The sequence below is a fragment of the Cricetulus griseus genome, chromosome 5 (assembly GCF_003668045.3).
Source record: "Cricetulus griseus strain 17A/GY chromosome 5, alternate assembly CriGri-PICRH-1.0, whole genome shotgun sequence".
In the NCBI taxonomy this organism is placed as follows: domain Eukaryota; kingdom Metazoa; phylum Chordata; class Mammalia; order Rodentia; family Cricetidae; genus Cricetulus; species Cricetulus griseus.
The window spans coordinates 49,343,624-49,370,977 of NC_048598.1; the positions used below are offsets into that span (position 1 = coordinate 49,343,624).

General features: G+C 35.3%; 1 protein-coding gene across 3 annotated transcripts in view; it reads right to left on the bottom strand.

The window, feature by feature from the left end:
• The window catches only part of Kcnt2 (potassium sodium-activated channel subfamily T member 2), a 339,295-nt gene that overhangs the window by 97,359 nt on the left and 214,582 nt on the right, over positions 1-27,354 (bottom strand). For all 3 annotated transcript variants that reach the window (XM_035445603.1, XM_027417432.2, XM_035445602.1), the window contains exon 14: positions 2,541-2,649. In XM_035445603.1, the coding sequence (XP_035301494.1) occupies positions 2,541-2,649 (109 nt within the window). The remainder of the gene's footprint in view (positions 1-2,540; positions 2,650-27,354) is intronic.

Below are 27,354 nucleotides of genomic sequence, written 5' to 3' on the forward strand. Positions count from 1 at the left end.
CAATTCAAAGAGGTCAAATAACCAAGAAGATAGTATTTATACTAATACTAAGCCCTCATTTGAGAAGTGCACTAAATCTACAAAAAGTATAAGTATTATTTAAAGTATTAACAAGAGTATTGGAACTGTTTATGCTATTTTTTGCAGGTTTTTTGGGGGTGGAGTGGGAGTTCAAATCTCAATTGCTTCAAGTAAAAAGGACAGAAAAGCAATTACAAACACACTTTTAACCTAGTAGTATTCAATCTTTGATTACCAAATTTTATTTCTCCAGCAAAGATATTTGCTTCATGAAGGATTTTTAGTCCTTAGGTAATTTTGTATTTAGTTTAATAAATGTACAATCTTACAAAAAAAAAAACAAATGGAGTAACATGTACTATTTTGATGTCAGTGCTGACATTTATTATGAACATAAGAACTAATAATATTCAATAAACTATAAGCCATACAGGACAGTAAGGTAGCTTAGTGGGAATGCATGACAGTTACCAAGCATGGCAACCTGAGTGTGGTATCCAGAACTGGCATGATACAAGAAGAGAACTGACTGCCTTAAGTTTCCCTCTTATGTCTACATGTACACTTCCATGGGTGGGACACACACACACACACACACACACACACACACACACACACACACACACGTGTTGACAAATTAAAGTGCTAAATGCTTATAAATAAATTTTAAGGTGTTTTTCATATTCTATGTAACTTAACTATTTCTCTCCTATAGTAATTTTCTGTACGTTATGCAAAAGGTCTTGCTTCAATGATACATGTAATTGTACTTTTATTACATACCAAAAAGCACATAAAATTAGTGCTCAATATAATTATACATGAATAAATGCAAGCTAGAGACACAGTAGGGAACTTCACACCCACCTATGAGAGTTGGGAGCAAAAGGGAAGACTATAAGTATTGAAGAAACTGATGAAATTGGAACCCTGACCATTGTTAGTAAGACTCAAAATGAATATATATATATTCATTTTGAATATAGTGTCTTTCAGAGGTCAGAAACAACCTGTGCTGATTATGTGTTAAATGGAAAAATGAAATGTGGTTTCCCCTGTGGTAGAACAGCATCAAAATTCAGCACAGTATGAATGAATGGACTTTGAAAATGTCAATCTACATGATGGAAAGCAAGCCAGCAACACATGACACATGGAATAGTCTAGAACTGACAAGCAACAGAAACAGGAGTAACTTAGTGGCTGGTCAAGGCCGAAAGGATGTATGGAGATTGTTAATAGTTAGGTTTTTGGGCAGTTTTCGCTAATTAAAAATTTCTGATGACCGATAATATGAGTATATTTAAATGATAAACTTTAAACATTACTGGTGAACTTCCTGGCCTATGAATTAAAGTTTAGTTATGATCCTTTAAAGAAACTTATGGCTGAAAAGAGAATTTATGCTATAGTAAAGTGATTTTACAGGTCACCATATTGAATGGAAATCCTTAATTATGTGATAAAAATGGTGATTTTAGTAAAGTTCAATGGAATAAATGAAATTAATGGCAGATGCATTTTTTTTAAATCCAGCTAGAGTGGTATCTCCAAACAAACAAACTCATATATTAGCATTTGCACAAGATAATCTGAGTTACAGCTCTTAAACAATGAATTTTTCCTTTGTACGAACAGGGGTGAAGTTAAACTAAACTTTCAGCATTATAGTTGTAATATTCAATAACAAAGCTAGTAGGAAAAGTATTGAATAAACTTGATGATGTCTCTGTTCAATTAATTGTTAACTAAATGATTTTCTGTACTTTAATTGAATCAAGTTACTGAGTACTTCTTGAAAATAAACCACCCAACTCATGATTTCTCTACTTCCTTTCAATGCTGAGATTAAACACTTGTGAACATGCAGAATAAAAATATTTCTATTAAGAATTTGTGAAATTGTTCCTGGGGGAATCTTTTCATCTCAGCAGAACAGAAATGCAATTAGAGACAAGATAGTGAAATCTACTTTAAAATACCACTGAGTATTTACTGTTTTTATATTAGTGACTTCTCCCCACCATGCATTCTAGGAAAAAATTTATGCATACTGAATCTATTTGATTTAGTAGTTCAGTTAAATGGCAACCATTTAACTTATGGAGAAACAAAAAATAAAGAAACAAACAAACAGCCCACCTTGACCAAAAGCACACAGTAGAATTTAGTAAGATAATCAACATTTTGACTACAATACCAAGTAAGTAATATGAAGCACTGTAATATGAAGTACTGTAAAAGTATTAATCATGGAAACTAACCCTAAACCCAAGAAATAATGTTGAAACTTAGAATGTTGTTCATAAAAATTATATCAAGATTAATGAATAAGATTAATAACCAGTAAGATAAACTTTATTTATGTCTTAGGTCCCTTAAGATATTCATATCTTTCAAATGAAGATAACATACACAAAAACAAATGAAGGCACATATCTAGTTGTATATCTTGGCTTACTATAGGTCTTTATCACACAACTACTAATTTAATTATCTTAAGAAAAAAATATACTTACTGCCCTCTAGAGGTATGAACCAGTAGTGTAATAAGTGTAGATGTTGCTGGGCATATACAGTTTAAAGCTAACATGGCGTATTTAAACTCTTCTTCACAAACAACATGATCTGTATGAAATAAAATAGGTAAATTAGAATAATTTACCTTTTGAGGGTAATTTGTTTAAATATGAAAAATAAAACAATGAATGAAATTGCTAAAGTCTCAGTATAAACATACTTATTTTAGGGCTGTTTTTCAGATTCAATATTCTGTAGAAATACATTTTGTAAGATAGAGTGCTGGAGAATGAGCTCAGGACTGGTCTGGGGCAGCCATGAATGTGGAATTCTAATCCTGAAAAAATGAGGGACCTTGGTAAAATGCTGAAACTGCCCGCACAAGGAGGATAGCAACAGCTGGTTCGAGATGCAGTCTGGAAGACTTTCCAGGTGGTTGATAAAGTCCCTATTAGAGTCCATCATTCAGTGACACAAACACAATAGTACTGACTTTCTGAAAACATAACCACACTTCACTACACTTGAACATTATTAAAATATATGGCAGGCTATTTGACTAACATAAGTAACATATACTGTCACAGTCATGGTAATAATCTTCAAAATTAATATTATAATGAATTGAAATATAAATGCAGTGTAAATAACCTAAGATTCCTAAGTTCATAAGTGGATAGGGTCCAGCTAGGAAAGATAGCAAGTGATGCTTAAAACTCAGTGACATAAAAGAAAAAGTCTGCTAGAGAGGATGACAGAGAGGAGTGTCAGCCACATCTGTATGCAACAAAGCTGCTTAGCCCATTGTCACCATGTGGGAATGATGACCTAATGTGACAGTTATTTGATTTTCTACATAAATTGTACTTTCAGGAAAGGAAATGAACTACTGTTAATCTAAAGGCAACCATCCCCATGCCAAGTATTTAACATCAGTATTAGAAATTGAGAATGTAGAAAATTTCTAAGGAATATATACAATCTTTGTCAAAAAATAGGAATTTGGGCTAATGGAAAGGAAGGAAGATTAAAGTTGTTAGTGAGATTTAAAACTGTAAAAGAAAAACAAACACCTTACAATGTAGGTAGAGGCAAGAATGAGTGACTTCAGAAATGAGATAGCAACTGTTCTGCTACAAATGTTAGCAAGATGATTTCTGGTTAATGACGTTGAGCATATAAATGAAGCACTCACTGCTTTTTATTTTAATTTTGTTTAAATGTTGCTTTTATTTCTCTTTGTTACATGTTCTTATGGGAAACATTAGAATAGTTATACCTCAGGATTTAGTTTAACAAATATGAAGTATTTGCTAATAAGCTCTGCATCTCCTCATTCCCTTTAGCCCCTTTCTCCCTCCCGTTCTTCCTCTTTCAGATTACCAGTCTGTTGAAATGGTAGTTGAGGAAAACTTTAAAAACACATAGCAGTGATATTTAATATTTTTCAAAGAGGGAGCAGATTCTAACTCCAATTTGAATGTTGAGATGTGTACTGAATATTTGCAAAAGAACAGTGTATTTAAACCACCCTCTGAATATTGCTCAAAATAATTTTTGAATGTGCATGTCTAATCTGTGAGAGAAAGGCAACAAAGCTGTTAAATGGAAAATGCAGTTGCTTTAGACTCCTATCTTAGCAATGCAAAGGAACCATGATTTCTAACTAACACTTGCAACATATGATCTGCAAAAAATACATACACTTCATAACATAAGATAGGACTTTTAAAAATCCAAACTGTGACAGAAAATTTGGAATCTTGATTACCATATGCACCACCACATGCAGTTATTAATTTTTCCTAAGAAGCATAGCAATATTTCTTCCAAATAGAACAACTTGAAAACAGCAGTATATTGGTGATGCTTTGGAAATATTTCCTCATATTTTTCTTCAATAGTTGAAAGTGAAGTATTGTGGCATTTCTTTGCTCAATAGTTAGATTTTGGAAGGATTGACTGTGAGGTAATTGTATGCTGAGGGCTTTCCCTACCACCACACACAAAGCTGCACTATTCTTTACACTACTCCTTTCCTCAGATAAAGGCTTTGCCATCTCCCATCAGCCCTTCAGGCTTAAATCACATTTGCCACCAGTACCACCATACAAACATAGAGCATGTTCTGCACTCTTTCAGCGTCATATGCTCAACTATCTACTAAAAAAATGAGTGTAAATTAAAATGTACTTTACTATCTTTAGCATAGCATCTGACTCACTGATAATACTTAAAAGATAGTCAATCACTATGTCCTACTAGTGTCAACATCTATTTCTGCCGTGGTTGTTGGTGCAAGTCTCCTCTTTATATTTCATTTTCTTGTTTATTTTACTACAACCTTTACATAGAAACAATTTGTGCTCCATTATGCATATCTACCTGTACTTTTTCAGTAAAAGAAGTGTTAAAAGTACTTATTTCACAAAGAAGGCACAAAAGGCTAGCAAGAATGATCATTGAGTAAAAAGCTCACTGTTCAATAAGGAAAGCCTAAAAAAGAGGATATCTAGATATATAATTAACACACAAAAAACTGGATACCAAGAAAACAACCCAATTTAAAAATAGGGTACAGATCTAAACAGAGAATTCTCAAATGGCTAGGAAACACAAATACATCTTAAACATGCTTAGATATCAGGATATTGACAATCAATATTGCTTTGAGATTTCATTTTACACTAGTCAGAATAGCTAAGATCAATAAAACAAGTGATGGGTCATGCTGGCAAGGATGTGGATTCTAGGCAACACTCATCAATTGCTGTTGGGACTGCAAAGTTTTACAGCCACTATGGAAATTAGTGAGGCGGTTCCTCGGGAAGATGAAAATCGATCTACCTCAAGATCCAGCTATACCACTCTTGGGTGTATACCCAAAGAGCATTTCACACTACCACGGAGATATCTGCTCAACAATGTTCATTGCTGCTCTGTCAATAATAGCCAGAAATTGGAAACAACCTACATGCCCCTTATCAGAAAAATAGATAAAGAAAATGTGGTACATTACACAGTGGAGTGTTACTTATCCTTTAAAAACACCTGAAATCATGAAATTCTCAGGCAAATGAATGGAACTAAGAAAAAAATCCCTCAGTGGTTAGCCCAGATCCAGAAAGATAAATATTTACTTTATACCTCATATATAATATTACTTTATACCTCATATATAATATTACTTTATACCTCATATAAGTGAGGTATTTAATCACATGTGAGTAGGGACAAAGCAAACAACGAAAACCTTTTATAAATGCAAAGACATTTCTTTTTTAAAGAATCTTCCCTACTTTGGGGACTAGGGACATGAGTCAGTGAGTAAAAGAACTGGGTATGCCACCTTGTTAGCCTAAGCCCAAGTCCAAGCACATACAGAAACAAAGGAGCCATCTTGTCCATGTGTGTCTGTGACCCCTGTATTGTGCTTAGCAACTAGCCACTCTAGCCCAAACAGTGGCCTTCAGGTTCAGTAATGGGCCCTGTCTCAAGGAATAAGGCACAGAGTGATAGAGCAGGATCGCTGATAATCTCCTTTGGCCTTCACAACCCTGCACACAGGTATCATAAAGACCCTACAATCTACACACACACACACACACACACACACACACACACACACATACACCTTGCTAGATTTGAGAATTGCTACAAATGAATCCAACTCAGTAACTCTCCTGGACTAAGCAGAGTCTTTCTAATGTGATTTGATGTCATGCTAGTCACCTGTGTTCTGAAACGTGTTAACCTACTTAGATCCTGCTGCCCAATCCTGCTGGTCAACCACATGTAGCTATTCATAAATTAAAATTCAAGAAAAATAAAAGTTCAGTGCTTCTGTCCCACTGGAAGCATATTCAGTGACAGCTGTTATTGCTGACTAACACACTGGGTAGGATTACTGGCTTCCATTGTCATTAGTCTCCTTACTTGGCTTCTACAACTGTCAAATGGGTTCTCATAAGTTCTAAAACAAGAAGGAGAGATTTCAAAATCCTCAACATTTCACTCACCAACAGTCAGAACTTAGACAAGCTTCCTAACAATGCACCATTCCTGTGTACCTTCTCTGTCATATGGCAGCTAAAAATGTTCATCTGTAACAACAGGAGAAAAGGCAGAACATATGGGGATGAATACAGGCTGGGGAGTTGCAGTGGAGGTTTATGAAAGTTATGGCTCTATTTTCTTAGTCAAAAAGATGGAGATTATGAGGAAGAAGGTGGCAAAATAGAGGTTGTAGATAATCTGTTGTTTTCTTGTGTTTTTTCCTTTAGTTTCACTAAAATGCATGCAAGTTGGGGCAGGAAGATAGCTCACTTGGTAAAGTGATTGCCTTAGAAGCATGAAGATGTAGTTTGGATCCCCAGAACACATGGGAAAAAAAGGGCCTGGTGTAGTGAGCCACACATTTAAGCCTAGTGCATGAAAGCAGAGCCAAGAGGATCAGCGTGACTGTGAGCCAGTGAACAGAGCCTATTTGGCTAACCTCAGGTCATTGAGAGCTATCTTCTTAAACACTAAGAGTACAGCTCCCTGAGAAATGCATCCAAGGTTGACTTCTGGCCTTCATGTACAGATGTGTACACATGCATTTATACAAGTGATCCGATAGTGGAGATGGGAAAGGTGTGGGGGGGTCTGTAGTAGGGGGAGCAGGAGAAAAATACAGGAGGAGGGATGTAGGTAAGATCAAAATGAAGGTGTCTGCAAAAGCCACAGGGTATCATAATAAATGCTAGCTATTTGGATAAAAATGCCCTATAACATATGCGATTCCACACAAAAACTTTACCCACCTAAACTGAGAGTGCTCCCTTCAAGAGCCAAAGAGCACCTAACAAAAACACCAGTATCAGACAGGAAAATCCCTCTTTTGAGTTATTGTCCAGGGTGTCCAAGAGACTCCTCAAACACACAGCCTCTTGTTTTTGGTCATGCCCACAGAGTGGGAAGTCTCTGTTACTGAAGACAACATGTATTTCAGAAACAGCTCAGAGATCCCTGAACTGGAACTGAACTGAAAGAAAGGTGGTAGGCAAATCAACAGTCCTACCCAGTTATGATGCTTATGATCTACATCATGAATTGCATGACAAGATAACTCTAAGGGTGAAATAGTGCTAGACACACATTGGTGGTTACTAACTGCTCCTTAATAGAACTTATAACCCATTCAACAAGAAGGAAACCAAGTACAGAAAACCTAGCTATATAGTCAGTGCTAATGAAGTCATGGTTATTGGACAAGAATTTACTACCACTAATTTATTTATTTTTATTTTTTTGTTTTTTTTTTTTTTTTGATACAGGGTTTCTCTGTGTAGCTTTGGAGCCTATCCTGGCATATACATTGATATATGCATGCAACAACATTTAGTGAAAAGGGGGGCCTTGGCCAGGAAGGGTTGTGTAAAAGGGCTTTAGGGAGGATAGGGAAGGGAGAAATGCTGTAATTATATTACAATCACACAGTAAATCTCCAAAATATTAAAAATAAAAAATTGCAATTCAATACATTTTCCCTAAAACTATCATATAAACTGCATGGTCCATAGAGGCTAACAATGCATCAATGCATCCAAGCAGAAACCTTCTCTCCCTCAGTGGGTGTTTTATATGTATTAAGCGCATGTCTACAAAAGAGGTCAGAAGAGAAATTATTCTGATGATAACCAACTGCACCTTGCTGATTTCAGCAAAGAAAATACTTGCTGTAAGATAAGAAGCAATATTTTTCCAGCAGAGATAGAATTCTCTAAAGTAGGACTCTACTTGAAATCAGAAATAAAATCAAATATCCACAGATCAGAACACAGAAAAATGAAAAAGTGAGATTCAGAAAAATGCTTCCCTTTGAGAGCCTTTTGGGGGCTGTCCTTTAAGATATCTTGAACATAATGTTGAGGCTGGATAAGGATCAAATTCAAGTACTTACTGTGCTGCCTTTCCGCAAATGTGTTTCACAAGACTCCATGAAAGACATACTACAGTTGAAAGGAAGTGATGGCCTGCACCATCAAGTACATAACTGAAGTTTAAAAAGGTTTGTGTTTTTTATTTAAATTAGAAGCTTCTTTAACATGTCGGTCTCAGTCCCCTCTTGCTCCCCTCCTCCTCTGCCCCCTACTAACCCCCTGTTCCCAACTCCTTTCTGCGCTCCAGGGACGGTGAGGCCTTCCATGGGGGAATCTTCAAAGTCTGTCATTATCATTTGGAGCAGGGCCTAGACCCTCCTCTGTATGTCTAGGCAGAGAGAGTATCCCTCTATGTGGAAATGGCTCCCAAAGTCCATTTGTGTACTAGGGATAAATACTGATCCACTACCAGAAGCCCCATAGATTGTCCAGACCTCCAAACTGACATCCAAGTTCAGCGGTCTGGAACAGTCCTATGCTGGTTTCCCAGCTATCAGTCTGGGGTCCATGAGCTCCCCCTTGTTCAGGTCAGCTGTTTCTGTGGGTTTCTCCAGCCTGGTCTTGACCCCTTTATCTCTGCCTATTGTGCCGACACACAGTAAGTACCCAAGCAACTGCAGTGCAATTTCAACCTCAACAGCAAGAGTGACTAATAAGGATGCCACAGCATGGAGCTTGCATATCACCAAGGAAAGCAAGGACTTTCCAAGAGCAGACATGGTGTGTAAAAAAAATAATGTGCTAGAGTACTTCAACAATCTCTAGGTTTGCATGTCACATGACATGCCGTGAACCAGTATCTACTATGTGTTTCCAATATACTCCATTTCCCAAAACTGTCTTTTTATTCAAATTATGGCTTTTATTGTTCACCTGTATGGGTCATTCATCAAATATATTAATATTTAAGTGCCATATCATTGGGAACTATGTTTAATTAGCCAGGTATCCTAGAACAGTGCTGGGTGTAACATCCATGGGGTATGTGAATGAAGTATTTGTTGTGTATGGGGAATGGATAAGAATCTAAGGAACTTGATGCTTGGATGATCAAATATTTGGATAACAGCTGAAACAGTAGATAGAATTTTTTTCTGTGTCATCTATCTCTGGCATTTGTTACAGTGATGGAAAGCTCACCAATACAGAAGGAAGAGGCATCAGACTATGAAGAATGGTTATCTTAAACAATGCGCAATAGTTTAGGAAGAAAGTAACTTAAGATGGTAGTAATGCATCATCTGAGTTTCTTTTCAATTTTATTTTCAATTTCAAAAGTTTAAGGATTATAGTGAAATGTGGCTTATTTATATGACTATTTATATTCTAAAATTACTACTCCATAAACATGGTCTATCTTTTTAAATAATAAATGGTGTTTTATTCAATTTCTTTAATGTATTAAAATTTGTATTATATAAAGCTTTATACTTTTTATTTGGTGTTAGTCCAAGATATTTTTAGACCAGGATAGCCTCGAACTCACAGAAGTTGACCTGCCTCTGCCTCCTGAGTGCTGAGATTAAAGGCGTGTGCCACCACCACCCTGCTAGTCCAAGATATTTTGAGGTTCTTGGGAAAGGTATTGTTTCCTTGATTTCGTTCTCAGTCCCTTTGTGTATAATAAGTGCCATTAGTATATAAACAGACTACTTATTTTGTGTGTTAAATTTGTATCCTGTGCATTAATGAATATATTTATAAGCTTTAGAAGAATCCTAGTGGAATTCTTTTGGGTACTTTATGTATAAAACCAAAATAATCTATAAATAGACATCCCTTGACATCATCCTATCCTATTTGTGCCTTTCCTTCCCTTCCTATTGGTACCTAGTTCAACTGCCTTATTGTTACAGCTGGGATTGCAAGTACTATATTGAATACATACATAGGAGAAATCCTTTGTCTTCCTGATATTAGTAGAAATGCTGTGAGTTTATCTCCATTTAAGAGGACATTGGCTATGGACATGCTGTAAATTGCTCCTATTTGGTAGAGGTCTACTCCTTTAATCTTTGCTATCTCAGGCACTTTTATCATGAAAAGATGTTGGACTTTGTCACAGGACTTTTCTTCTTGTAATGGGATGGTCATGTAGTTGTTATCTTTTAGCCTGATTATGTGATATATTACATTTAAAGATTTATGTATGTTGACACCATCTATGCATCTCTGGGATAAAATCAATGTGATCATGGTGGACAAACTTTTGGTGTGTTGAAATCAATTTGCAAGTATTTTAGCGAGAACTTTTGCATCTATGTTCATGAGGGATATTTGATATACTATTGTGATATTTTGGTTTATTATCTAACAAAGCTTCCCTGAAAATCAGAGTGCAAAGCTAGCCACAACCATAGAAGCCAGGCAGTGGTAGTACACACCTTTAATCCTAGCACTCAGGAGGCAGAGGTAGCTGGAGCTGTGAGTTCAAGATCACCCTGGGCTACATGAGAGTGAAGCAGTCTAAAAGAAAAACAAAGCTCACACCTTTAATCCCAGCACTAGGGAGGTGGAGACAGGATTGATATGGCTGGATGGGGAGAGGAATATAAGGCAGGGGGAGAAAGAAATTCATTACAGTCTCAGAGAGTTTGAGTAGCAGTGCAGTCAGGAGCAGTCTGAGGTTCATGGATCACCCCTTCAGTCTGAGAATTGGTAGAGGTGAGAACTCTGTAGTGGCTGGATATTTTGCTTCTCTGGTCTTTAGCTTGAACCCCAATACCTGCCTCTGGGTTTTTATTATTTGCATAACAGTAAATACATTCTTGAGTTGTATCACTGGCTTTGTTAGGTGGGTAATGGTGGTTTCAAAAGAAGAAATAGGAAATACTCCTTCTGCTTCTATTTTGTGGAATAATTTCATGAGTAACACATATGCCAGTGAATCAGTAGAATTAATACTGTATAAAGGCCTATCCTACCAAAAGCAGACTATAGTGTGGTGATATCTTGCTCCATTCTCTGACCTTTAGATAGGCTTTATTTGTACAAGCAAGATATCACCACACTATAGACTTTAGGCAACTCCATCAATATTCTAACACATTCTTTATAGAAATTGAAAAGAGTAATTTCATATGGAAACATAAACAATAGATACTACAACCCTGAAAAATAAAAGAACTGTTGGAAGTATCACCATTCTAGATTTCAAGTTATATTATAGAGCTCTAACAATAAAAACAGCACAGTATATACAGACACATTGATTAATGGAATTGAAGACTGCGGCATAACTCCATACACCTATAAATATTTAACAAAGAAGCCAAATGTACACAGTTGAGAAGAGGCAGCACCTCCAACAAATGATGGCAGTCAGTCTGGATGGCTTTATGTAGAAGAATGAAAATAGAATCACACCTATCATCCTGCACAGAACTCAACTCTAAATATTTCTAACAACACAACATAAAATGGGATACCCTCAATCTGACCTAAGTGAGAGCTTCAATTTATTTACACAAGAAAGGATTAGCCTAAAAAGATACTGATAACATAGGTGATCTGCAATTATTAAATGGGACACCATAAATTTTCTGCACAGCAAAGAACACCACAATTCAAGCAAATTGTCAGTCTATGAAATGGGAAAAAAACTTTACCAGTTATAAATCTGATAGAGGGTTAAATCTAGAAAAAATACATAATGAAAAACAGTGGATAACATGAAAACAAATTAGTCAATTAAAAATGTAGAACAGAACTAAACACTCTCAAAAACTGAAACAAATGACTGAAATCCACTTAAGCATATATCAATGTCTTTAGCTATCAGGGTTGTTCAAATTAAAGCTACTTTGAGATTTCACCTTACCCCAATCGGAATGATTAAGATCAATAAATATGTGCCAGGACATGCGTGTGAGTATATTGAGTAAAGTAAACCTTTATGCATTTCTGGCTGGATGGCAAATAGTTCAGTCCATGTGCAAACATGTATGGAGACTCCTCAAAAATCTGAAAAGCGATGTGCCAAAAATCCAGCTATACCAAAATGCATTACAGAGGTGGACACTTGCTCATCCATGTTTATTACTGCTCTATCCATAAGATCCAGAAATTGGAAACAGCCTAGATCTCTATCCATTGATGGGCAAGTAATCAAATGTGGTATATTTACAAATATGGATTTGTCCAACTGTTCAGAAAAATGAAATTATCAAATTTTCTGTAAATGGTTAGAGTTAAAAACACATATTCTGAATTAGGCAAATCACATCCATAAAAAGAAAAAAAAGACAAGCATTGCATGCTTTCTCTTATATGTGGTTAAAAGTGTGTGTTTAAATACAAATAACTCAAAGGGTACTACATAGTTAGAAAGAGCAAGGTGAAAGAGGGGTCTTCCAAGGTAGGTCAAATATAATATAGTGTGATAGAAATACAATTAGGAAACCAGAACAGGAGGGTTAATTTTAGAGGGGAATGGAAGGTCAGGGTAAAGGAAGGAATATGAGGAGGTACAACTAACACTAAAATATCTTTGAAAACTTACATGGAAACTGCTAGAGGCCACTAATATAGCTTCTTAAGATTTATATACTGGTTTCTCGCTAACCCCATAATGGCTCCCTCTATCAAGTTATCTCTTTCCTTGTTTTCTCCCTTTGTCCTTCCCCCAACTAGATCTGTCCAATCCCTCATTTTCTCCTCTCCCTTCCCTTATCCCCTCCCCTCCCTCCTCCCTACTCCCCTCACAGTCCCAATTTAGTCAGGAGATCTTGTCTATTTCCCCTTCCCAGGGGAAGGGATCCATGGAACCTGCATAAGACCCAACTAGGCCCTCTGAATGTGAGTAACAGTTGGGGGCTTGGGCAGTTTGTGGGGCCACTATCAGTGGAACCAGTATTTATCCCTAGGGCATGAACTGGCTTTTTGGAGCTCATTTCCTATGGAGGGATGCCTTGCTCACCGTAGATACAGAGGGGAGAGCCTAGGTCCTACCTCAAGTGATTTGACAGACTTTGTTGATTCCCCATGGAAGGTCTAGCCTTCTTTGAGGAGTGGATGGGGAGGTGGATGGGGAGAAGGTGAGGGAGCAGGAGGACTAGACTGAGAGGGAACTGGGATTGGTATGTAAAATAAGATTGTTTTAAAAATAAAATTAAAAAATTACATACTATAAGTTCCTAAGATTGTTATGATAAATCTTTCCACCAAAAGCCGCCAAGCACCACTGCCACATGTAGGCTTAACCCCAGCCGCCTGCCCGAGTTAGGCCCAAATGAATACACAGAAACTTGTATTAGGTTCAAAGCTGCTTGGCCAATGACTAGGATTCCTCATCTGCTAGCTCAGTCTTAATTATCATAAACCTATATATTTTATAAGATTTATCTTATCAGACGCCTTATTGGCATCCCTCCTTGCTTATGGATCACATTGCTCCGCTGGAGGAAGAGCAGAGGGGAAAAGAGCAACGCTTCCTGTTTCTCCTTCTTTAAATATGAGTCTCCTTGCTATGTCACTTCCTGCCTGGACCACCACTTCTCTACTACATTTCCCAGAATCCTCTTTAACTCCTAGTCCTGTCTAACTTGCTGTCTCATTGGCCAAACAGTATTTTATTCAACAATCAATAAGATAAAGTGGGAAATTACCAATAAGGAGCCAAGTAGAAATATAAGGGTATTTAATAGGGAAAAGCCTTACTTACAGAGCGACCTAGCCAGCTGGCGTGGCAGCAGTCTGTATGCAAGCCAAAAGGGAAAAACGAAAGTGAAACGCAGCCCTGAACCTCTCACTCTACATCATCCTGACCATGCTCTAAGCAGGCATGGCTACAGGTTCCCCTACATAAGATATATATGAAAGCAATTTAAATGTATTCACCATGAAATGGGGAAACAATGCCCTGACCAGACGGTTTTTTTGTTTTGTTTTTTTGTTTTGTTTTGTTTTGTTTTTTGTTTTGTTTTGTTTTTTTCCAGACAGGATTTCCCTGAGGCTTTGGAGGCTGTCCTGGAACTAGCTCTTGTAGACCAGGCTGGACTCGAACTCACAGAGATCCACCTGCCTCTGCCTCCTGAGTGCTGGGATTAAAGGTGTGCGCCACCACCACCCTGCCTGACCAGACGTTTTTGTGCCATGAAGTAAAACTTTCAATGCCAGGGAATGCGTTACATCATTTTGAGTCATTGGCCAAAGATGTCCCCTAGATCTTCCCCTGAAAAACTTCATTGGCTATTTTGAACTATGACAATTATGTTTCAGTAAGGTGGACCATGTCTTTAAATGCCTGTATCATTTTATTTTCTATGCTCTTGTATGACTTAAAGCTACAAGATTTCCCCATATGGTTGCTAGGTAACCCTTCTTTGGAAAGCAGTACAGAAACAACTAAACCAAGCAATCCTGGGTTTTGATTACAGAAATCAAACAGCTTTCAGGAAAGACATATTAGACAAAAATATAAACAGAGCCACGAAAAAAAACCAATGTTATTCATTTTATATCACAAAGTAAAAGCTTATTACAAATAGTTACTGAATGCATTGTAAAATTTCTCACACATATTTTGCTTGTTAACTGTGCCTCTAACTATGAGTGGATTGAGAGCTATAAAACCTACATATTTTTTTTCTGATGAGAACAGATAACATCCAGCAACTGTGCGATTTTTATTTCAATCCTATTACATCGATCAATAAAAATAACTGTGTTCACACATGATAGATTGTGCCAGTTGAACTACTATACTACATTCAAATGCCAAATGGCTGAAAACTAATTTCAGAAAACCTTTAAGTCATTTAATCTCCAAAGTTCTAAACTTAAAATATTGATTAAATACATTAACATCTCAGTTTTTGATTTCAAAAATTTTTAAAAACAAATTTTAAATTAATTCATTAATACTTTATTTTAAAAGGGTATTTTCATTTTTATAATTGCTTAATTATTTTAAATCTATAATTTTGTTTGCATCATACTAATTGAATATTCATACGAGCCAAATATCCTATATTCTCCCTCAACAAATTTATATATTAGTTATAACATCTAATGTTAATATTTTTTCTAAACTCCTGTCTTCAAATATGTAACCTCTTGGGTTTCCAACTAAATGTTTCCTTATTACTCTATAGTAGAATGAAACAGTTCTTCGTATTAAAATAATTCCAAAGAGTATTTGGTCTTTATGATAGAATATATATATATATATATATATATATATATATATATATATATATGCACATAAATGCACATATTTTAAAATTTCATAAAATCTGTATGACACAGAACATGTTACAAATATTCAGGTATGAAATCAAATATTTAAAAGGGCAATGTAATTCAATTTATTTGAAGCTGACTAAAACTAATTCTACAAACTAGAAAGCGTTCTATATAACTTTAAATCTAACCAATCAAACACTCAAAGAGATAGCAAATATTAGCAGTTTTTCCTCATCTGAAGCATATGACAGGTTAAATTTCCTATCTGATGAACAATAGCACCATCAGTCATTAAATTGGAAGGATAGAAACATGATCATTTTATTTCTCAAACACCTACCATGTAGTTGATGGTTGTGGAGAAATATCATTATAAGTGCCAGAGAAATTAATTTTATTTTTTCAATAGCAGTTGTAACTGGAATAAGATTATTTAAGTATCAGACTCAAAGGTATTTTGAAAGATCTCAAGGAGGAGGTTATAACACACAAATAAATTTTGAAAAGTATTTGCAGATTCCCAAAGAAGATATAATGGATAGTTTGTCTGCCCTGATGAAATAAAGAAAAGCAGCATTAAGGAAATGATGCTTACACCACAATTATAAGAACATATAGCATAAAATAGTAGGTAGGAGAAGAAAGCCTACATAGGTAATTTTCTCAGTAGTCAAATTACAGATCGAAGAGATATCCACCTGTGTATGACAGCCAATTAGGAAATCTAAAGGTCAAGGAACAAAACATACTTGAGAAAAGTTTTGAGCCAATGGGATCCAACAGAACTTCTTTAATTATAATTAAAAACAAATACAGAAAATACAGAAACATTAGAGTAAAATAAAGGAATACTTAAAAATATAGTTAAGAAATTTCCTTGTATAATTTCCCATGTCCCTAGGAATTAAAAAGTGAATGAAACCTGAAGTCTTAACTACAAGTGCAGGAAGTGGCTGGATGAAGAAAAGCAGTTCACAATATCCAGGGCCTTCTTGACATGCCTGAGGAGATGAATCCCATGAAGTGTGAGGATCAGGAGGTGGGTGGGGTCTAGTGATATAGAATTTTGCTTGTGCTATATGTAGAAAAAAAAAGAAAATCCTTATAGGAAGATGTCTGACAAAGTGACAGACTGTAGATGTTGGAGCAAAATATCACAGAACGAGGGTACAGACTATCTGTCCTGATGATGTGCTCAAATGTATGCCTTTAAGGTCTTTGTGAGGAAAAACTGTGTTATTTCCTTTTGCAGTTTCCAGCACCTGCCAATATATGCTGATCAGTACAAGACTGATGGAAATCCCAGCTAATGCTGTAGAGATTTCATCTACACTTCTGATATAATGCAAACTGGTATTGATGCTTTCCCAAGAGGCAGTCTACTGAAATGCAGATAGAATCTTGGCAATATCCAGTTTCCCATAAATGCTCTGAAGGCCTGATCCCAGCACTTATCATAGCAGATAGCATATCCAGTAAGCATCTGTGACCTGAAACAGGTCTCTGAGACAAACTCTGCAAAACCTTGTATCAGAAGCTTTGATGAGGTCAAATAATCATTTAGACTGTTTCAAATGAAATAGTTCAATAGAAAGATGGGACACCGAGTTCAGATCTCATATGGTCTGAATGGTTCAAATGAGACTGGCTCTGGGACCAGGATATGAGGTCTGAATTATGTACTTTCTATCAGAGTCTATCACATACGTTTTAGGTTGAAGTCTTGCGAAACTATTATCATTGAGGCAGAAAAGTGGATTTTTCTGAATCAAATATTCTATGAAAGTTTAAAAGAATTCTCAATGGGTTCCCAAATGTAATTTGAACTTGAAAACAAAACAAATGTTGTTCTGTATTAGACTTAAAAGACAACTGCATTTAGAGGCATGGCTTTGAATCATTAAAACAAGTTAGGCTTTGGGAAACTACACAGGCCTGGATAAAATTTCCCTTATGAATGCATAAATAAAAGCATAAATTGTATAGATAAGTTTAAGTGAATAGACAGTAGGCAGAAATGTGCTCTGATATGAGCTTATACTTTCCATTATGTAAAGAAGAAAATGTGGTGCATCAGATCCCTTAGACCAGTGGTTCTCTGAGTCAGGTATTGAATGACCTTTTCCCAGGGGTTGCCTAAGACCACTGGAAAACACAGGTATTTACATTAAGATTTAGAAAAGTGTCAAAATTACAGTTATGAAGTAGTAGCCACAACCTGAGTAACTATTTTAAAGGGTTGCAGCATTAGGAAGGTTGAAATCCACTGTCTAGGGAGACAAAACCCAAATCCATATTTCTGCCATATGCCATTAGCTATAGACTTTTAGGCGTACCCCTGCTCTGTGATAAGCAGAGAGGGAAGATTCACTTAGGATGGAAATTTTGTTCACTGTTTATCTTTCAGAAGTTCTTCAGAACAACTTTTTTCCTTCCTCCTCAGAACTGCCCATTCTTTTTGAATTACAGATAAATGGACAGAACCACGAACAGATAAAGATAAAAAGACAAATGACAGGTGAAAGGTGGATGGATATGATTAAACAGTCATTAACTAGTACACTGAATGAAGGATTATACAAAATAATTGCAGTTTATATTTCCCAAGGGGTCTTATGCAGTGTAAATGAATTTTTAAGGTAAACAAATAAGGTGAATTTCATAGGACAGTGGAAGCATGTTTTTTGCCTTGCTCTTCCCCTATCTTTTATTCATTACCTATCCTCAGTACTGCAAAGTTAGCTACCAATAATTCTTCAATGCAATAAGCACACTAACAGCTAACAAGAATTAGATTGGCTAGGCATTTCAGTCACTGAGAACAATTTTTTCTGATCATAGGTCATAACTTTTAATTTTTGTTGCAAAATTTCCATGAAGAAAGTAACTTCTGGAAAAGTATTTTGAACGACTCTTTTCATTTAAGTGATCAATCTAGAGAATATCTCTATGTACTTAGTATACAGTGTTAAAACTGGCAATAAAGGACAAACATCAGTTGAAAATCACCATAATCATTACTTAAAAACAACTTTCAAAATGGAAAATGCAAGTCTGGAAACATGGCTTACCCTAGCATTTAAAAGGCCAAGGAAGAATGGTTGTTGTGAGTTCAAGGCCATCTTGGGCTACATAGTGTTTTCCCAGTAATCCTGGCAAATGAGTGAAAGTCTGCCCAAACACATAGGTAAACAGAACAAAAAAGCCATGCACAAAGAAACCATGTTAATTATTTCAAAATATAAAAAATCCTTGTAAAGCATTAATAGAAAATAACATATATAGAAAATAAGGACATGAGAATATACCTTGTAGGTGAAGCACATAAAATTGTATACATTAGAAAAATTAATATGTCAATCTCTATTCATCTAAGCTGAATATTAAAATAAGGTGTGTAAGGTAATCTCTCACTCCCATCCTCCCTTCCCTCCTTCTTGGTTATCCCTTCTGTTTTAAGACTTCATATTCTATAGATGAAGCACAAGGTTTGAAATCCTAAATCTATGGTTTGGTATGGTAAGATCAGTGGTTTTCTTCCTTCCTTCCTTCCTTCCTTCCTTTCTTTCTTTCTTCTTCTTCTTCTTCCTCATCTTCTTCCTCTTCTTCCTCCTCCTCCCCCTCCTCCTCCTTTTCTGGTTTTCGAGACAGGTTTTCTCTGTGTAGCTTTGTACACCAGGCTGTCCTTGAACTCACAGAGATCCACCTGCCTCTGCCTCCCAAGTGCTGGGGCTAAAGGTGTGAGCCACCAATGCCCAGTCATCAGTGGCTTTCTTTTTATTTCTTTTTTTTGTTGTTTGTTTTTACATGTACACATTGGGGAAATTATAGAAGATGCCTGTAGGCATCAGTTTATAGAATGCTCGATTATGGCTCTTCTGTCTTGATATTCAAATCCTCCTTTACAGAACAAGGATAACCTGCATATGCAATAACACACTTCACTAACAGTGTGACATTCAAGGCAATATTGTGGCTTCTGCTTCATTATATCCTATATCAACTTCACTAGGGAAACTCAGCTGTCATATCCTAAAGACACTAAGTAAACCCTAACCAACCTTAACCAACTTGAATTTCCAGCAGAGTGAAGGAATCACATTTGAATAATAGCTTAAAGACTCGTCAGATTTAGAAATAACTACACACTCAACTGACACTCTCCTGCAACATGTTGGCCTTGTTATCACTTACAAACTCCTGACCCATGGAATCTCTGAGTTAACAAATGTTCACAGATGCTTATAGCAGAAACTTTGGGTGTGGTTATGAAGCACGAGATAATGAATACATTACCTTACAAGACTTCAATTGGAATTAGGTAAAAAGCAAGAAGAGCTTCATCTCAGTAGTCTCATAGAGTGTGAATATATAAATGTTTGTTATACTCCACTAAAATGAGAATAGTGTTGTAATTATATTATTTACATTATTTTTCATTCAACCAAGAGGCAAATATCAACAAAGAATGTGTACTATTATGTAAGCATAACTGACTAATTAGGAGACAGTCAGCTAAAATTATGTATTAAAATCTATAAAGCATTAAATAATTTATGATAGAAATAAAATTTCTAGGAAAAAGTACCCCTTGATTAAATTAAAATATACAGATACTCAAAATGATTTAGATATATAGATACATGGATACATGGAAAGATTAGATGGATAGATAGATAGATAGATAGATAGATAGACAGACAGACAGACAGATATAGATAGATGATTGAGAGGTTCTAGTGACATAGTGATATTTTTTAAAATGCTGGTTGTTAAATTTTTTTATTATCCATTTCTAATTTACAGCAGGCTTGGGATTCTCAAGGACAAAGGTGCTATTGGTAGACTTATTGGTTTTGGTCCTTACTATTTATTTTACTGCACAGTTTGGAGAGTTAAATGAGAAATTAGCACCACTAAATCATGTATATTAAATATCAACTAAGATTTATTACTTATATTATCTGTTAACAATGATATTAGAGTTTAAACCATACATTCTTATATATTTATATAAATATAATACCTAGCTCTAAGTGCAAAAAGCTATGCTTAAATTTTTCAAGTCTATGATTTTATTATGTCACTAACTATCCTCAATCATCTTTGAAAGCTAACAAATACTAAAATCTATGAATAAATTAAAGGCAGCTGTTATGAACAACCCATCTTCTAGCAACATTTTTATGAAAATGGCATAATTATAATGAATGTTTTTAAATAAAATTGTGACCTTGTTCCTCATTTAAGGAATTCCAAATCTTATTTCTTCTGTAATATTTTTCATTTAATGTTATTTTAGCGAATATTTGAAGTCAAATGATATTAAATTAAATATAGATAAGATATTTCCTACATTCATCCCTCCATGATTTTGTATTTTGTTCTTTTTAGATTCATTTCTACAAATAACAAAATGGATGTTCTCATAGTTGAGTTCCCTGTGCTGTGCACATGATTTCCTCAGGAAACTTTCTGTGGGTTTCTCCAGCCTGGTCTTGACCCCTGTGCTCATCACTCCTCCCTCTCTGTAACTGGATTCCATTTAAGTTCAGTGTTTAGCATTGGGTGTCTTCTTCTACTTCCTTCAGCTGCTGGATGAAGGCTCTTTCTTAGTATTGAATTATAAGAATTCTCATATATAATTTTTCAAATATTTGAAAAAATTTACTCAGATGTTTTGTTCATTAGGAGTACGTTATTTCAATCTGGAGATGTCTTACTTTGAATAGTGTCTTAAGAATGATGGGTAGAGTTTTGATGCACTTTAATTAATAATTTATTTTTTCTTTTAAGCTTGTGTGAGATTTTCATTGTCCAGATGCTGAAAATAGCACACACACACACACACACACACACACACACACACACACACACACACACACACACACACACACACTGCTGAGAACCTCATTTGTAGGGAGACATTTCATCCTTCATCTACAATTCAATTTAACATTGGAATGAAGTGTATAATAAAATCCCAAGATGTATGTTTCTTCTTAAAGAAATATTCAATTAACCAAGAAACAATTTTGAATGCTACTTATCTTCTTTGTGTAGTAGTAATTTGACATTGTGTTTAGAAACACATTGAAAATATAGTTATCCTAGTTAATGGTCTGTATTCTTCTCCATTTTTTTTTCTCTGAACTCCACACTGTCTGGAATACTTAAGCATTATAGTAAACAACTAGGTACTATGTTAACTGATTACTAACTTGGATCTTCTCTTTCATATTTGTGATACTTAAAGGAGTTTCTCTGATGTTTAAAAATGTTAAAGCTGTTAATACTTAAACTAACCTATTATATTTTAATTAAAATATTCATGGTTTTATGGAAAAATATGACTTCAATGAGATTGTTAGTAATACTAAATACTACAGTTGATAAAAATGCTATATTCCTCAGGCAATTAAGATATCTTCCAAAGTTTCCTTCAGCAATGTTTATATTATATTTCATGTTATAGCTATCTAATTAACTATTAGTATACCTTTGTATATTGTGCTGCAATTGCAAATGTTATAGTTAGTTTAAATTTATAAATAAATATTGAAAAGGCAGATGATAAAATGATTGTTTTGATAGTTCCACCTCACTCATCAATTCTACAAGATTTTTCTTTCACTTTTACAACAAATAATAAACTACAGATATAGATATTTCACTCATTCCTTCCTGATATATATGCTTTACTTATTTTTTCTGTCCTATTGCATAGGCTAAGACCATCACTACAATTGTTAATAGAAGAAGGAAGAGTTACATTCTATACTTTTCCTAGGTATTAGAAGTATCTATTCACCCTACGGACATCAAGTACTAACAAACTCCAATGTCAGTGTTCTCTTTCTATTGGGCATATGTTTTAAGTACAATGCATCCTACATTAAAAATAAACCAAATCTTCATGTCATCTACTGATGGGATCATATGTGGTCGAATTTTCACCATAATATAATAGAGGCAAATTGGATCTGATTCTTAAAATATGTTTGATTCTTAAAGTAGAGAAACAAACCTGTTTACTCAAAATTTATTATGTTACATTCATATATTTGATTTTATATTGATTTTGGGATTATTTTTTTAGCTTTGGCTCATCTGAAGAACAAGAGTGTAATTTTCACCAGTATAGATATATGTATGTATAAATGTGGGTGGTGTATAGACACATATTTGTGGATGAACACCTATGTATGCACATATATAAGCCAAAGAATGTTAAGTGTCCTGGCCTACTACTCCACCATATTCCTTTGAGATAGGGTTTTCCCCTGAAACTTAAGCTAGTTTGATGGCCAGCAGGTCCCTATCTCTGTTCACCACAGTGCTGGCAAAACAAGCATACAAGACCCTCATATGTGGGCAACAGAGACACCTTTCCATCTGCCTCCAATTGTCTTCACCTTTTCCTTTTTTTTTTTACTGTGCCCTAATTAAATAACCCTGTCTTCTTAAAACTAAAAGGAAATTGTTCTCATTTTTTAATTTTCTGCAAGTAAATTTGTGCAAGACTTGATGACCTCTATTCTTCATCAATGACAGTTAGAAGATCCTACTTATTGACATTTTCATAATGATTATTTGAATATCACTTTATGCCATGTTTGTATTTCATTTTCATTCATTGAAAATGTAGCCAAATATTTTGGTAGAGTCCATTAAATAACTTGAAGCCTTGCCTTTTATTGTCTATTTATTCACTTTTAATCTCTGCAGTGTCACTTCATTGTTAGGCAGAATTCTTAGATGAAATTAAACATTCTGGCCTTCTGATATGCATTTATTACATAATACTCTTGAGTGCAGACAATGAATGTATGATGGTGGTGCACTTCTATACACCAGTGGGAAGTCATTTATCTTTCAGTTACATGAAGCATTTAACCTTAAAGAGGTGCTGACAGTTCCTACTAATTAAAGAGATAAAGCTACAGTAGATGTCACCCAGTTGCCTTGAAGAAACAAACCAACACCATTAGAATGGACAACATGATGGAGAATGGATGGCTACTTCTAGAAGAAGAATCCCCAGTTCACCAGATCCACCAATAACCACTATTGGCTAACAAGCACTCACACTGGAAATGAAGGCTGCCCTCCAATGAGATGTTTCCATTGTTGACAGCTCAGTATTGTTCAATTATCCCAGATAATCAATTATAAAAACTAAGAAAGTAAGGGATAATGAATTCATATTGTTTTAAATTGACATTAGAGTAGTATCTTATTGTATACCTTGAGGCAAAAGTAAAATAGTCAACTCAAAGTAACTGCACTACAGTGATGGTTCAGTCTTACTGAGCCCATCTCTAACCAAGTCTAGTGTTCCCTTGCATGAAGGCTATGTGTGAAACTCTGACCTCCTTGAGTTCTGGGGATGGTTCTGCTTATTCTTCATTTTTTTCACCATGCCTTTAGACTTTTCTCTTTACAGAGAAAAAAATTAACGTCTGAAAAAATACATAGAAGACATTTATTTTTCAGTTCTATTTGCCTTATTTATTTCTTCTTTTAGAATTCTTCCATATGTATTTCTGTATGTATTTTAACTTAAACATCAGAAAACTAATATATTTTAAAGTATGTTATATTACATAGTACTGAATATACTATTAACTCTAACTATCCTTACTGGATCTTTGAGTTTTCCTATGTTTTCTGTGTGCTCTATATAATGTAGTGAAAAAACCCTGGGAGTCAGACATTGTGCCATCCATGGAGAGATGAAGCATATCAGACTCTTAGAAATTAATGTGGAAACACAAAAATAATGATTAATCAACTAGCAAATAAATCTGTTAGAAATCTTATCAATTGTGAAGATACAAAAAAAAATGAGAGTTGAAAAGAAAAAACAAAGCTGCCTCACTCTCCTTGGTTTTCACAATCGATGGAGAAATAAATGAAATGGTTCATGAATCTGTCTTCACACTCTCTTTCTATTATCACAGTCTCAATTCAATTTCTCAGCATCTTTCAGCTGAACAACCATAATAGCTTCCTAAATAATTGCTCCTTGGAGGTTCCTTTTATGCTCAACACTGCACTGCACATTTCCTGCATTTACTTTTTTTAAAAAATCTATGTCAAATTGTATGAGTTTTCCTCTGATTGTTGTTACCTCTCATTGCTTCCAGAGAATTTCAAATTCCTAGTAAATGATAATTGATAATGCACAATTAGAAGTGTCTAAGCAGAGTGACAAGATTTTCAAGACAATCAGAAGTAAGTTAAAGATTAATCTCCTAATATCTGTCATCTCCTCTTTGCTCACCCTGAAATTATTTATAAAGATTTTCCTAGGGTTAAAAATTTAACTTAAAGAAATCACGAAGAACTAGCTAGAGAAACTAAAGCATGTAGATAAAGATAGGTGTTATCAATGGCAAGGAATGGAGCTATTATACCATTAAACCCTAGGTAGAAAAATGGAGTTAGTTTAAATAATCTCCTGGCATGTTGACTCACTCATTATTTTAAGAGTACGTTGCACACAAAATAAACAAAGTTTCTTCTGGAATACAGAGCACACAATGCACATTTATCACCAGTGAAGACAGAAGGTGGCTCTTAGTATTCACAGACGCATTTTGAACAAACAAACTAGAAACAAAGAACAAATAACTGTTCTTGCCAAAGCATTCATCCAAAAGAACTAAGTCAAAGACTGAAGATTGTGTGTGGTTTAGCCCTTGACAGAATATGCCTGCAATTTCCCAAACATGACAGAATATTTTCTTCTACTCAGAATCATGAGTTTGAGTGTTTGAGAAAAACACAAATATTTAAAAATTGTCAGAAAAAAGCATAAAAATGCTATACACTAATTAAATTGTAAGGAACCTATAAGAACATTACCTGATACACCTCTTGTGCAAGACCAATTTACTCAGGTGTTAAGGAAAATAAAAAAGAGGAATGGCTACTTTATAAAAGCCCACATCAAGTATGCAAATGCCACTAAAATGAAAAGAAAATATTATTTTTTTAAAAAATTAACTCATGCTAGATTTCTCTTTCAAAATAAAATGGCTCCCTCTATTAAGGTATCTCTTCTAGCACTAGGGAAACGTCCAAAGATCTACAAGAATGGCGCCGACTAAGAATCTAAGCAATAGTAGAGAGGCTACCTTAAATGCCCTTCTCCTATAATGAGATTGATGACAACTTATATGCCATCCTAGAACCTTCATCCATTAGCTAAAGCAAGCAGAAGCAGAGACCCACAGTTAAGCACTGAGCCGAACTACTGGAACCCAGTTGTAGTGAGGGCAGAGTGATGAGCAAAGGGGTCAAGACCAGGATGAGGAACCCCACAGAAACAACAAGGGGGAGCTCATGGTCCTCAGACTGACAGCTGGGAAACCAGCACAAGACTGACCAGGACCACTGAACCTGGGTGTCAGTTAAGAGGCCTGCACTGTCTATGGGGCCTCTGGTAGTGGATCAGTATTCATCCCTACTACACAAATGGACTTTAGGAGTCCATTCCCCACAGAGGAATACTCTCTCAGCCTACACAAACAGGGAAGGGCCTAGGCCCTGCCCCAAATGATGTGACAGACTTGATGATTCCCCCATGGAAGGCCTCACCCTCCCCTGGGAGCAGAAGGGGGATGGGATGAAGAGGGGTGTGGGAGGATGGGAAAGAGAGGGAACTGGGATTGATATGTAAAATAAGATTGATTACAATTTAAATAAAAATTAACTCACAAAATGATATCCAGAAGCATATTTTACTTAAAATAATGCATACAATTATGACATATTTTTAAATAAAATGTGGCACAGTTACATAATATATGCAATTTATAGGTATCTGTAAAACACTAAAGGTGTACATGAATTCTCTGTGATAGCTAGCATATCTAAGGTTAAAGGTATTTAAATTTAAAACACGTAATAAAAATTGTGAGGAACAGTTCAGAAAATACTGAATTATAAAATGTAGAATCACTGTGTTGCATATACTAAAAATATCTGAATAAGAGCTAAATTAATAGCATTATTATTAGCCTGTTCAGGAGTTAAAATTGTTGGTATAGCTCTATGATGCCAAACAGCCATCTTCTCTGGATAATCTTGCTGAAGTACAAGTTTGTGTGTTCATGTGTGTATGTATGTGTATTTGTGTATGCTGTTTATGTATGTGTGTCTGCACATGTGTGTATGGATCCATACATGTGTCTTTTCTTACATCCATGTGTAGGTTTGTGTGTCTGTATAAGTATGTATCTACACATGTATATATCTGAACATGTGGATATGTGTGTCTGTTTGTATGTGTGTAGTATGTGTGTCTCTACATATGTATTTATGCACAGAAAGTTTAAGCAAATAAAATAAAATGTTAACAGTCCCTAAATATAGATCAAGGGAACAAAAGCTTTCATTACTGAATAAACTTTAAAGTGAAAGTTGAATTTTGTAAAACATCAAATATACTCTAGATAGATAGTACTGAATACTGCCTTATGCTGAATAGTTTCTGTTCCATCTTGAAACATCAGGAATTTCAAAGTTCTGGCGTTCTATATTTTGAAAGTACAGATTCAAGGCGTTGTGTTCTTAAGCAGGTTGCAGAAGGAAAGTTTAAGATTATGTCTATGTGGGTGTGACATGGGAAATGAAGAACTCGCTCTGCTTGAAAATATCACACTTTACCATTTGGAGAAAGTCAAGCCTCCACAAC